The sequence below is a fragment of the Ziziphus jujuba genome, chromosome 7, assembly GCF_031755915.1.
Source record: "Ziziphus jujuba cultivar Dongzao chromosome 7, ASM3175591v1".
In the NCBI taxonomy this organism is placed as follows: domain Eukaryota; kingdom Viridiplantae; phylum Streptophyta; class Magnoliopsida; order Rosales; family Rhamnaceae; genus Ziziphus; species Ziziphus jujuba.
In genome coordinates this window covers 10,608,377-10,621,099 of record NC_083385.1, presented here as the reverse complement: position 1 = coordinate 10,621,099, position 12,723 = coordinate 10,608,377, and the positions used below count along the sequence as shown (strand labels likewise).

Genomic DNA, 12,723 nt, shown 5'->3' with positions numbered 1-12,723 from the left:
AATAGACCAGTAACTTGGAAGCAAACAATTCCAAAACGCATAAACAAAATCAAAGTTGTAAGAAGAAGAACAATTTGGTTTCAGCAGAGTTCCAAGAAGCCAAATAATTGAGTATATGACCATAAAAGGAAGCTAATTTCAATGGAGAAAAAACAATATCATGACAAATTTGACCACAACCCCCTTTCGGAGAATTTTGGGTTTTGACATAGAACTCATATACTCAAATCTTCTGCTTACTCATTCTGATGAAACATTTTTTGGGAACATAATTATGTGTTTAGGGGGGAAGAAAAAAAAAAAAAACAATTATACTACAAACATAAACTTAAAAAATTAGTTTTGCCTATAAGCAATGTAATTGGCCAACGCAATCAAAGGAGCGGCCTTATCGGGATCAAATCCAGAGAGCTGATCTTGAGCATCCCTGTTCAATTTCTGAGCAAATTCCCTGGATTTCTCAATACCCAATAGTTTCGGATAAGTAACTTTGTCTGCCACCAAATCTTTCCCTGCTGTTTTACCCAATTCCTGCGAAGACTTGGTTACATCGAGAATGTCATCCACAACCTGAAACAGCAGCCCAATATACCTCGCGAATTTCCTCAATTTCTCCACTTCCACGTCCGACCCACCTCCCAGAATCGCCCCCAGAACCACCGCTCCTTCCAGCAATGCCGCCGTCTTGTGGACGTGGATGAATTCCAGCTGTTCCAGCCCCACATCCGATAACCCCTCCGAGTTTATATCGACGACCTGGCCGGCCACGAGCCCTTCCGTCCCGATCGACTTCGCTAGCTCTCCGATTGCCCTGACGATCCTGACCGGTTGAACTCCGACGGTGGAGACGGCGATGTGCTCGAAAGCGAAGGCCAGGAGCGCATCGCCGGCTAAAACCGCGACGTCTTCGCCGAAGACCTTGTGATTGGTGGGCTTTCCTCGGCGGAGATCGTCGTTGTCCATGCAAGGGAGGTCGTCGTGGATCAGAGACATGGTGTGGATCATCTCGACGGCGCAAGCGGCGGGCATGGCCATGGATTCTTGACCACCGACGAGCTCGCAGGCGGCGATGCAGAGCACGGGTCGTACTCTTTTCCCTCCGGCGAGGAGCGAGTACCGCATGGCTTCGTGAATCTTCTGTGGGTGTCGGAGCAAAACGCTATCGTCTAAGGCTTTGTTGACGGAATTAGCTTTCTGGACCATATAGGCCTTGAAATCGAAGCTGGGTCTTTCTTCTTCCTCTTCTTCCTTGAGGGCCTCTTGCCTGGTCAGAACCGCGGAGATAGAGAAAGAGGAAACGACATGTCGTGTTTTTGGGGATGTGAAAATGGGTAGCTTTTTCAAAGGGTGAGGAAGATTGAAAGGTGGGGATCTGGATCTGCAGCGAACTTGGACCCATGTACTCAGATTCACACAGCTCATCTTTCTTCTCTCCCTCTTCCAAACTTAGTTTCTATCTCAGACACAGGGAAATTTTGAACCACCTGTTGAAAACCCAAAAGCAAGAGATTTATATGGCAGAGTGTTTGCTATTAGTGTTGTTTATAGTAAATTTTTAAAATTTAAAGAATCTTTGTTATGGAAATCAACGGAATTTCCTAATAAAGACGATAGACAAAAAGACAGATTGAACCCTCAGACCAAATTAATCCCTCTTGAAAGAAAGCAGAGAGGCTGAGATGATGGAAATTGGAAAAAGGTTGGATTTTAAGTGGTAAGAGCAATAGCAAGACCAACCAACCAAGAGATGACAAGGATAGGATTTAGGATTGAATGGTTTTCTACACTATTGGCATCTCTTTTTTTGCTCCCTCAAAAAAACTTTTATATGCGGTTGTGCATTTCCACGTATCGTGGTTTATATATGTTAGAAACTTTATCTGAAACTCTCATAAAATTAAATTAAATGGCTTGTCTTTTTGGACCCTTAAATTCGATGGATAGACTTTTAGTACACAACACTATGAAAATTCATTATCAGTTTATTACTTGGATCTTGTCTGCTTGTGGCATGTGAAGACATATAAATGTACGTAGACACATGTTTTTCGGCACTTTTTGGCAGGCAAACGTCTTGTGGATAAAAATGGCCTAATGGTGGTTTTCCGACTTTTCACTAAGTTTTAGTATGGTAAAAAATAAAACAAAGATTTCAGCTATATATACAAAACTGGTTTCCTACTTAATACAAGTTATTGGAAATTAAATTTGTTATAAAATAAAATGTTGTATTTTTAATACGTGTTCAAAAAGGAAAAAAAGATAAAGCAATGGTAAAAAGTAATGAATGGTCATAAAATGAAAAATAATAAATGTTAATAACAGATGCAATAATAATTTGCTGTTGCACGTGAAAAATGCATCAAATAAATTAATCAAATTTATCCGCAACGCAAGCTATTGTTTCAAAGTCCAGTGTTTACATTCCTCACGGGGAGGTGTGTTACACGAGCACAAAATTTTTTTATATTGGCAGAGAAGTTGAGCCAGGTGCAGACATCATAGACCCATACCATATTTAACTTTTATATTACGATGGCACTATTTGAAATGTAAATCACGTATAGACCCAGAGAAATCTGAACAAAAATACAAACTGCTTTTTTCCTCTTCCAAACACTGTCTGGGTCGCTTAAAGACTATTCTACATGCCGCGTTCTATATACTATTAAAGAAATCTATTGGATTGTTGGGCCCAATCAATGTGGTTGTTTTGATAAATAACAAAATCAAAAATCAAAATGCTGGGAATTAGTTTTGCCTACAATACCTTATGTATGTATATCTTTAAAAAGGTCCTTGAAACCTTTCCATTTATAAAGGATGAAAAATGATAAATTAGTAAAGTATTTAAATGTCAAAAGAAAAAATAAAGGATATATTATATCATAACTACTATAAAAATACTATTTAATCAAAAAGCCTAAAATGTTTTCCTTTTTCATCTAAGGGTACAAATAAAGTTGGGTCCACCGATTTACTTGTTGTATAGAAAGATGAAACTGAAGATAAAGAACCCAGCCACCTGCGACATCAAAAACAAGTACTAGAGTTAGAGCAGACATTTAAAGAGATAAAAACACTTCTATAGCCTATAGGAACAGAAAGAGGAGTATACCGTAGTAAATGACGCCCCATAGTAAGGAAAAGCAGTGGTTATAAATCGATCATATTCGTTGTGTCTGAAAGGCCGCACAGGAATCTGCATGTTAAAACATCGTAAAGGTGTTATCACACTGTAACGTACTGCACTGAGTAAATAAATGGTTCATTCACCAAAAGAATAAATAAATAAATAAATGGCTTGGCAACACGTTTGTAAAACAATAACCTTCATGTTTCTGCCAATAAAATGTGTCATGAAGGTAACATTTTTTTTTAAAAAAATTCTCTTACCCATTGAAAATGAAAATCAGATAGTAAATCTAGAACAGTACTTGAGCTACAGTACATTAATTAAAAATTGCTTTCTCAAAACAAACGAAGATGCCAGAAAAAAATGTTATACTACCCAAACACTAACCTGTTTGGAAAGGGACAAGCTAGTGTACCCAAGCCTGTGGTATTCAACCTTGAATTGGAAAACCCCGTAAACATCAGGAACCTTGAAGGATGTGCTGTATAGACCCTGTCAAAACAAAACGAATAAAAAAGTGAACCCTGTACATACAAGGCTGCAAGATCACAAGAAAATGTGTGCTTGGTTAAGCATACCTTCTGGTTAGTTGCTAGGGTTTTCAACACGTAAGGGCTCATCATATAGAACTGCACTTGGACATCATTAGCCACGTATGGTTCCCAGCTGTTCCCAGACCACTCGTAAATCTCAACTGAAAAATCCTGCAACCGGACAAAATAACGAAGAATCCAGAAAAATACTTCTGGTTTAGCATTTCAAAAATACTATAGTCTGTTAGTCTAAACATCTAAATATGTGTGTATTTGTGAGTTTGACACGTGTATACATGCATCTATGAAGGCATTACCAAATCATCTTTGATCCGATACATTGCAGGTTCATCAACTTCTCCAACTTTGTGGTGTCCAAGGTTGACCACCTTAAAAATAAGCACAATAATTATCATATTATGCCAGATGTCACAGCATAGAGAGAGAGAGAGAGAGAGAGAGAGAGAGAGAGAGCTTGTCAAGTTGGAAAAAGTAATTGCCTTGGATAGTATAAACCAATGATTCATTTAACTTTACCAGCTCAAAATTAGCAAAACATATATGAAAGCAATGAGTCAGGATAGAACGAGAAATCTCACCTTCAGATGACCCCTTTCATGGAAGACCCACTTGCTAAGTTCAGACACAAATTGTTGATTGCCAGATTTCTTGTATCTGCGACAACAATGTACATGATGATATAAGTATGTTGCTTTGAACATAAGAGTTAAAGAAGGCATAGGACATCATCGAGATCAAACAAAAAGAATGCTGACTCTTTGCAAATCCACAACCAAAGCCAATGGCAACACTTTTTTCATAATCCCAACCAATGAGATAAATAACTGAATGGATGTGACAGAAACTCGTGCAGTAGGCAGCACCAACAGAAGTAATGGTATACCAATCTATAATATGGATTATTTTTAAAAAACTAGCTCATAAGAACATACAGCTTGATGTCAAAGGTCTTATAGACAACTGAATCAACTCCATATTGTCATTTATATTGAATATATAAATTTTCAGAAGACGAAGATAAGTAATGGATGAACTGCTTATGAAGACCTGAAGTGCTTTTGTATTTCATTTATACACATAAACAAGAATTTTTCAAGAAAATGATCAAATATTAAATTAAACCTTAAACTATTTAATTATAGATAGCTGGTTTACTCTCTTCTGAAGGAACCCTCTTGGACATCTTAAAGTGTTAGCAAACAACTTTCTTTTAACCCATTGAAAAGGAAGTTAAAATGTCCTCCTATCATCCATTATTGAAGTCTTGACGATGAATAAATAATTAGTGTATAAGACTTTTAACCTGTTTTAGATATTAAAATTGAAATACAAAGAGCCAGTTACCAGCAAGATATGTGCACAAACATGCACTGTTGACAATATCTACTATCAACCTGCAGATATGTGCATGGTCATGCATGTAAAAAAAAAAAAAAAAACAAAAGATTAAAAGCCTGAAAAGAAGATGGTTCAAAGCTTCACTCACATATTTGTACTCCCAGCCTTTTGAACAGCTGATACGAAAAATCTGTCTCACATGCAGAAGCCGGTTCTATTAAAAAATCAATTAATGCCAAAGAAATTCCAGGACAAACACAAACCATTATTATAAGTACCTGTTACTAAACATATCTAAGGATCCTGAAATCATAATCCGAGCATTATTTCTGGCCTGCATGATACAAAATCAAAACAATAAGTTCAACAGGCATAATGCATTAGACATGTATCACTCATTTGTGAAAGCGTGAATAACCAATTTATCTGGAAATTATGTGAAAGGAAAATGGAGCCACCAAGTGCTAATGAAGATTTTCCCAATTTTGTTTCAGAGATCAAACGCAGAGGCTCTACCAAGTTAAATACTAGACAGTCCCTTATAATTTTTAGCCATTAAAAATTTGTAAAACACAAACACACATCATGAAAAGAAATATTTTTTAAAAATACATATGGGATAATAGAAACACCTAAAAGACAATACCAACAGAGAGAAATAACTTACTTGCAAAACAGAAACCAGCGATACAGTAGAACCAGTGAGTGATGGAGGTTGTGACGACTTAGAACTTGGGTTAGAAGAATATGCTGACGGAGAAGCTGAGAGGACTTTCAAGACCTAAGAATTGAAACATATAACATGGAAACCAAAAGTCCATCATCACAAACCATAGAAATCTTTGAAGTGTTCCCTAAGTTAATAACTTAACGGTATCATTGAGCTTGAATTAAGCATAATCATTAAAATCAATCATTTTTCACCTTACCAAGCTATTGGCAGCATTTAATGAATGTGCAATCCCTTTGAAAAGAATTGGAGCCTGTTCCATGTAGTATATATATATATATATATATATATATAAAATCAGAGTGGCTTTATGTTGAATTTGCTTGAGTAATGCATAAGCAGCTTTAAATAGTATGATCATAAACAATGATTATGAAAATTTAAGCTGACCTCAATCTTAGTCTGTCCCAAAATCACATCAGACTGAATAAAATCATCGCTTGCGATCAATGTATGATCGCCTTCAGTCTCCGACACCGCATAGCTGGTGTGGTCGATTACCACAGCCGATGGATCCTATGATAATAGTAGCCAAATACAGAATTCATAGAATTTCAAAATTCACATACAAAGACCACGATACATCTATCTCGTAACTCACATACCTCATCGAAATCAACCCCTAATTCAGTACCAATGTTCCGAATCAAATCAGAGGCGGAAAGATCAGCCGCCACGATCAAGTCGTGCCCAGAGTCAACGAAATCGAGCACAGCCCCCAAATTCAGAGAGCCTCCAAAACCTTTAATAATTATTTAAAAAAAAAAAAAAACGATTACAAACTATAACTGCGGCGCTTGAAATGGACAAAAATGGCGAATCGGAGGGTCAACTTACTGTCAGTATTGGGAGAGAAGAGAATCAGACCGTCGTACAAGTACTGGCCGTATCGTTGGAGTGTAAGCTTGGGATCGTCGGCGAGCTTGAAATCCAGCTCGAAGCCGCGGGACTGGAGAGAATGAAAGAAGATGGAGTGGGAGGACTTGAGAGAGAAGTCATCGAGTAGGACCAGAAGGCGCCGATCGGTAGGGTTTTCAGGCGAGAAGGAGTGGCAGAGCAAGGGGAGGAAAGAAAGCACCGTAATGAAGGAGGAGATACTCCGCATTGTTTGTGTGTGTGTGTGTGTGTCTCTCTCTCTCCCTCTCTCTCTCTCTCTCTCTCTCTCTCTCTTCCCCCTTGATCGCTCACTAGGGCTTTGGAGACGCGGCAGAGGAATTGAAGTCTTCACAAGATTTGGAATTGGATCTAAAATGGACCGTTGAAAACTGTTTCATTTCATTTTTTGGCGTGGAAGAGACTCTGAAAATGTAATGCTCCTATGCGCTCCGATTGGCCGGTTGGATTAAACCGGACGATGGTATTTAGCATAACCACAGCCGTTAGATGACCATCCATGGGTTAAGAATTCGTCATATTCAGATTTACTAATTTTTTATATTGAAAAAACGCAACTTCGTATAAAAATTATACGAAAAATTTATTGTACATAATAACAAAAAATAATAGTCCGACAAGTATCAATACAACCCTTTCTCAAAATATATAAAAATATCAATACAATGCATTACCCGTTAATAACAGGTTTAAAATGATTTTGTAATATATATTTACATATTATAGTTATTTTATTTCAAACAATTCTACCAGTTTTTTTATTGTTTAGCTTTGAGTGTGTAAAATGATATAAGTATAAAATATGTGCGTCTGTTTTATTCATTTTTTTCTAATAGTTATTAACATTGAGTCTTTAAAAAAAAAAAAAAAAAACGCACACATACTAGGTAGTTTTGTGTTATATATATATATATATATATATATATATTCATATATATTCATATATGCATTGGATTGCTTACAGTTATTATTATTTATTTAATTTTATATTATCTACATAATTTTTAATTTTATAAATATACTTATTTTTTTATTTTTTATTGTGTTATGAGCTGTTATTTAAATATAATTTTGTAGTAATTGTATCTATTTAAATATATTTATAACTTCTTATTTAAAATAATAATAATTTTATAATTAAGTTTAACACGTTAATAATTTGGTGATGGTTACACAACAATTTAATAAATATGTTTTGATTTCTATGTTTTAAGATAAAAGCTTAACAAATTAGATTTGAATGAATAAATTTTAATACGAACATAATATAACATAATAGATATGTTGGTGGGTGGATACAAGAATCTAATTATCTTATCATTTGTAATTTACAATAATTTTTAAATTTTGATGTTTCAAATTGGTAATTTTGAAAATATAGATGTAAATGATATATCAATTAAGATAGTTTTTTAGCCAATGATAATTTTAGTTTATTAAACATATTAAATAATTATATATTTTAAAAAATTTATAATTAATTATGATATTTAACAAATTCTAAATAGATTATACACAATTAAATAAAAAATAAAAACTTAAAAACCAGACATCCATTCTTTATCACCACATTAGAATTTTATCTTATATTTTTTGCTTATAAAAAATAAAGTTATGAAATTTTTATTAATTAATAAATATAAAATTTTAAAAGTTCCCTCCATTATTTCAGTAAAATTTGGAAATTTAACCATTATTCACATGAAGCACATACAAATACAACAGAATTGCATATATATATATATATATACAGAGTAATTTTACGATACGGATCATCTGCATAAAAAATTAATATTTAAAAAAAATATCAACTTCGTTATATATTTTGATACGATGCACATATGAATAATCCACATCATACAATATTTTATATATATATATATATATATATATTCTTTTATTGTATAACATCTTTATTTTGCTTTAAAAAAAAAAAATGATTTCTGAGAGTATGCATCTCATCTTAATGTGACATTGCATAATTTTTATTTTATTTTATGAAACATTGCATAAAGTTTCGTTTCGCGACTTTTAAAAGGTAGAATTACAGGGAGGGATGCCCCAATTTGGTCAAAGCAGACGATGCCACGTGTCACCCGATATACGAAAAGGAAAAGGAAAGGCACCGTACATATAAAGCTACATTGTCTGTCACCGTAGTATCATATATCCCGAGAAAGCAGGCTGAAACGCAAGTCGTTTCTTGCCAAATCTGTGTCCTCTTCTCTTCTCTACCTTTTCCTCTCAACACCTTCTCCACCTTCTTACTCGTGGGCATCCCATATATTGCCAAATCCTGTGACCGTCTCTCTGCGGTTTTTTCTCAACCAGGTTAGCTTCTTTAAATCACCCTTTTCATTTTTTTTCTTTTTTTGTTAATGAATTTTATCGTAGATTTTCTGCTCAGACTTTCTTTTATTATTATTTTGTGTTCTGCTGGAGTTTCATCGTCTCTATCGTTTGTGTTTTAGTGAATATTTAGCTTAAAGTCAGTTTTTCAGCAATAATTGTTTTATTTCATCAGAATAGGATATTTATTAGGATTTGTTATTTCTTTGCCCAAATGTTTTTTTTTTTTTTTTTTTTATTCTGGATTTATTTTAACCACTGGTGTGCGTGTTAAATCCCTCTCCCCTAATCTTAGTTCAAATATTTTTTGTTGCGAAATCGGCCGTAATTGGGAGTATGGTATCATAAACAATGATTTGTTGAATCAAAGATATTTTGCTATCTGAGAAAGTATGACAATTTTTATTTTTATTTTAAAAAAGAAACTTTTATAATTTCAGGGCAAAAGATTATAGTTTTCTCCTGATTAGGGCCAGCCTTTGTTTAAAACTTTGTGCTTTAACTTGGCGATTTTGTATACTGCAATCATAATTCGAATTGTCAGAGTCATAGATTACGCTTGGTACGTATAGTGGTAACTTAATAAATCTAATTTCAGGTTTATTTCTACCATACCCATTGATCTTGTAAATAATGATACTGGAAAAACCATTCTATCACTATGTAGACTGCCGGATAGACTGAACACTCTATTTGTTGGAACCGACTGAACAAAACATTAGAACCTAGGTTTTGACCTCGTTCAAATCAGGTTTATCATGTTTATGTATCCAGTGTCTAGGTATAAGATCTAATACATAAAGGTGAATGGTCCTTTGTATCTTAAGTCATATTGCCAAGTCGATGTCTTAAGTCCTAGAAGGGAGGTAGAAATACTGCACCCGTACATGATTAAAATTCTCTTTTGATGAAATCGTGTAACCTTTTTGAGTGAATCTTTAATTTGATTATTGTCTAAAAAAATATTTGTATAGTGTATATTGCTGGTGTTTTTCCCTGTCGCAGATGTATTTCCTTTATCACATTAAATTTCTTAACAATGCATGATTACTGTGGATCACAACATGTATGTGCCCTATAGGTTAATTGTAGTTTGTTACTTGTAGGAGATATGATTAGGCTATTTAAAGTAAAGGAAAAGCAGAGAGAACTTGCTGAAAATGCCAATGGAGGGGCACCAGGTAAGAAGCAAAGTGCCGGGGAATTACGTCTTCATAAAGGTAACCTTCTTCTATCTAATTTATCACATAACTTCCATGGTACCTTTTTTTAATTTTTTCCTTTTTTTTTTTTTTTTTTTTGATTACGGACATTCTATTTGCTGATTAACATGTTGATTTTGCTCAAGACATTTTATAAAAGGTAACAATTAATTTTTGTGTGAGCAGGTATAGCCCATCAGGAAGTTTAGGTTGTCTATCAATTGGTTTATCTATTAAACTTTTAAGCCATATCCAAACAGTGTTTTATAGAGGCGCTTCCATTTTCTCTGGTTCAAATTTATCTTTTAACTAATTATAACCAAGGTAGTAAACTAGATACTGAAATCTGTTTGATAAGATCAGGGTTAGAACTGCCAACCGAATTATCATGGTTCACATATAATAATTCTCTATGAGCTTTCATGAATAATCTGTTTGGATACCGGGTTTGTTGACCAAAACTTTATAGAGACTTATATTTATATGTAAGCGGTGATAATTATGTTAGATTTTTTCATTTCTAAATCTGTCTCATTTCTGAAACTTACTTCGTCGTTTTTTAACAAAAAATGATTGAATTCCCCACACATAGTTGATTCTAATTTATTGTCCAGTTTTCTAATTGAGGAAACATGTGGGACAGAGTTTCAGAACCATTGACCCTGATAGAACTGCTTTAGTAGCTTCTTTTGCCTCCAATAATTTGGTTATTGTGTGCAGTATTCAACTTCTGTTAACTTCTGCTGACATGTTTGATAGAGTGCCTTATCTTATATTTGGAGTCCCACATCCTGCAGATATAACTGAGCTAATTCTACCAAAATCTTGTTCCATTACATTCCCCAATGGCAAAGATGACCTGATGAACTTTGAAGTTTCAATTCGACCTGATGAAGGATACTACTTGTAAGTTTCCTACTTCTGCGTGCAAAATTTGTACAAAACTTATTTCTACCGGTTCAAAAATCTACCAGTTCAAAAATTAACTTTTTGTTACTTCTCGGTTTATGGGTCAAGGATCAAGATTGGTTCCTTGTTTCTTTTTTTATAAAATCTGTCTATGGTATTTCTTCTAATTGGGGTCATGATAAATTTGTTGGTTTCTGTTCAATTGGTTGTCACAGCGGTGGAACATTTTTGTTTACTTTCCAAGTTTCCCCTATCTATCCACATGAAGCACCAAAAGTGAAGTGCAAGACCAAGGTAAACTGCATATATATACATTGTTGCAACTGAGTCCTTATTTTTCCCTATTTTAGATTATTAGTTTCATTTTTGCTATTTAATCTGTTTGTATGGTAAAATTTTCTCATACTTGGTAAATTTTTTTTGTAGGTTTACCATCCTAATATTGACTTGGAAGGAAATGTATGCCTCAACATCTTACGAGAAGATTGGAAACCTGTCCTCAACATAAATACTGTCATCTATGGATTGTATCATCTTTTTACGGTATTATCCTTTTTGTTGACACATCTCCATGATTTTTTGTCAGATTAATATACGAAGTTGTTTGAATTTTTATTTATTTATTTATTTATTTTAAATTTTGATTGCAGGAACCGAATTATGAGGATCCCCTAAATCATGATGCGGCTGCAGTGTTGAGAGATAACCCGAAGATGTTTGAATCTAATGTGAGAAGGGCTATGGCTGGTGGTTATGTGGGGCAAACATTTTTTGCTCGCTGTATGTAGATTTTGTTACCATAGCACCAAGGCCAATGGAAATTTCTTATCAATGCTGGATGTGGATTGTAAAATTCATTTGCAATTTACATTTGTTTTTTATGTTCTTCCCCCCACCCACATTATTTCCATGAGACCTAGCAACTGAAAACTAAACGAAAATGTGTATGTGACCAAACTTTGGCACTTTGTATGTTTACATGACACATTAATTATGTGGAAAAAGGATACGCTGGTCAATTATTAGCCTGAAACAAGTCATACAGCATCTCTCGTATAATCTCTAGTCCCGTTGCCATGTCTTTTAAACTTTAGGTATATTGCAAATATTTTCTCAAAAAAGGTTGATTGCATCTATATAAGCTTAGATATTAATATGGGGCTCCTATAGTAGCCAACAAAGCCACTGAATTCTTGCAACTAGAATAACAAAAATGGTTATGCTCTGACATACTATCACCAAGAGTCTCTTGAAAAAATAACTATCAAGCGAACTGAGAATACCACCTTTGTATGTGAAACTGTAGCAGATTGATTATAGTTTTCCAGAAGTATAGGATACCATTACTTGCGTCAACTGGTCGACCATTGGGTATATTACTTAAACAAAGCAAGCTGACAACAAAATAGTCAATTCAATTCGGTATAGTGCTAAAATTTGATGAATTGCAGAAGAATTGCACCATTTCCTAATGGAAACGTAGATATTTGTGTCTTATGTGATCAAATTCGCTGTCTACAAAACCAATCCCAGAAATTGTAAGACATAGTTACACCAGTACGAACTGGTCAACAATGAGGCATCACCATTATAAGATATAAAAGATGTCGA

At 34.4% G+C, this 12,723-nt stretch overlaps 3 protein-coding genes across 3 annotated transcripts; 1 reads left to right on the top strand and 2 right to left on the bottom strand.

Moving 5' to 3' along the window:
- Window positions 1-89: 89 nt before the first annotated feature.
- On the bottom strand, window positions 90-1,807 carry LOC107424859 (geranylgeranyl pyrophosphate synthase, chloroplastic). The gene has a single exon (XM_016034743.4). The coding sequence runs from the start codon at window positions 1,420-1,422 to the stop codon at window positions 337-339; it is 1,086 nt and encodes a 361-aa protein (XP_015890229.1). The 5' UTR covers window positions 1,423-1,807; the 3' UTR covers window positions 90-336.
- Window positions 1,808-2,771: 964 nt separating this feature from the next.
- LOC107424814 (dolichyl-diphosphooligosaccharide--protein glycosyltransferase 48 kDa subunit) lies at window positions 2,772-7,115 on the bottom strand. Its single transcript, XM_016034686.4, has 13 exons — window positions 6,596-7,115; window positions 6,364-6,500; window positions 6,149-6,274; window positions 5,958-6,011; window positions 5,696-5,809; window positions 5,307-5,362; window positions 5,177-5,218; window positions 4,269-4,344; window positions 3,987-4,058; window positions 3,715-3,840; window positions 3,524-3,628; window positions 3,119-3,202; window positions 2,772-3,025 (listed from the first exon to the last, which is right to left on the bottom strand). Exons 1-13 carry the CDS (start codon window positions 6,861-6,863, stop codon window positions 2,978-2,980), a joined length of 1,308 nt encoding a protein of 435 aa, XP_015890172.2. The 5' UTR covers window positions 6,864-7,115; the 3' UTR covers window positions 2,772-2,977.
- Window positions 7,116-8,804: 1,689 nt separating this feature from the next.
- Window positions 8,805-12,152, top strand: LOC107424815 (NEDD8-conjugating enzyme Ubc12). Its single transcript, XM_016034687.4, has 6 exons — window positions 8,805-8,983; window positions 10,108-10,221; window positions 11,001-11,109; window positions 11,328-11,406; window positions 11,539-11,655; window positions 11,763-12,152. Exons 2-6 carry the CDS (start codon window positions 10,113-10,115, stop codon window positions 11,898-11,900), a joined length of 552 nt encoding a protein of 183 aa, XP_015890173.2. The 5' UTR covers window positions 8,805-8,983; window positions 10,108-10,112; the 3' UTR covers window positions 11,901-12,152.
- The last annotated feature ends 571 nt before the right edge of the window (window positions 12,153-12,723 follow it).

Excerpts from the sequence above, each read along its gene's own strand:
- LOC107424859 (XM_016034743.4), bottom strand. The coding sequence starts at position 1,422 with ATGAGCTGTGTGAATCTGAGTACATGGGTCCAAGTTCGCTGCAGATCC.
- LOC107424815 (XM_016034687.4), top strand. The coding sequence starts at position 10,113 with ATGATTAGGCTATTTAAAGTAAAGGAAAAGCAGAGAGAACTTGCTGAA. Across the intron at positions 11,407-11,538 it reads AAGTGAAGTGCAAGACCAAG|GTTTACCATCCTAATATTGA; the intron begins GTAAACTGCATA and ends TTTTTTTTGTAG. Across the intron at positions 11,656-11,762 it reads GATTGTATCATCTTTTTACG|GAACCGAATTATGAGGATCC; the intron begins GTATTATCCTTT and ends TTTTGATTGCAG.
- LOC107424814 (XM_016034686.4), bottom strand. The coding sequence starts at position 6,863 with ATGCGGAGTATCTCCTCCTTCATTACGGTGCTTTCTTTCCTCCCCTTG. Across the intron at positions 3,629-3,714 it reads CCCTAGCAACTAACCAGAAG|GGTCTATACAGCACATCCTT; the intron begins GTATGCTTAACC and ends TTGTTTTGACAG. Across the intron at positions 3,026-3,118 it reads ATGGGGCGTCATTTACTACG|GTGGCTGGGTTCTTTATCTT; the intron begins GTATACTCCTCT and ends TTGATGTCGCAG.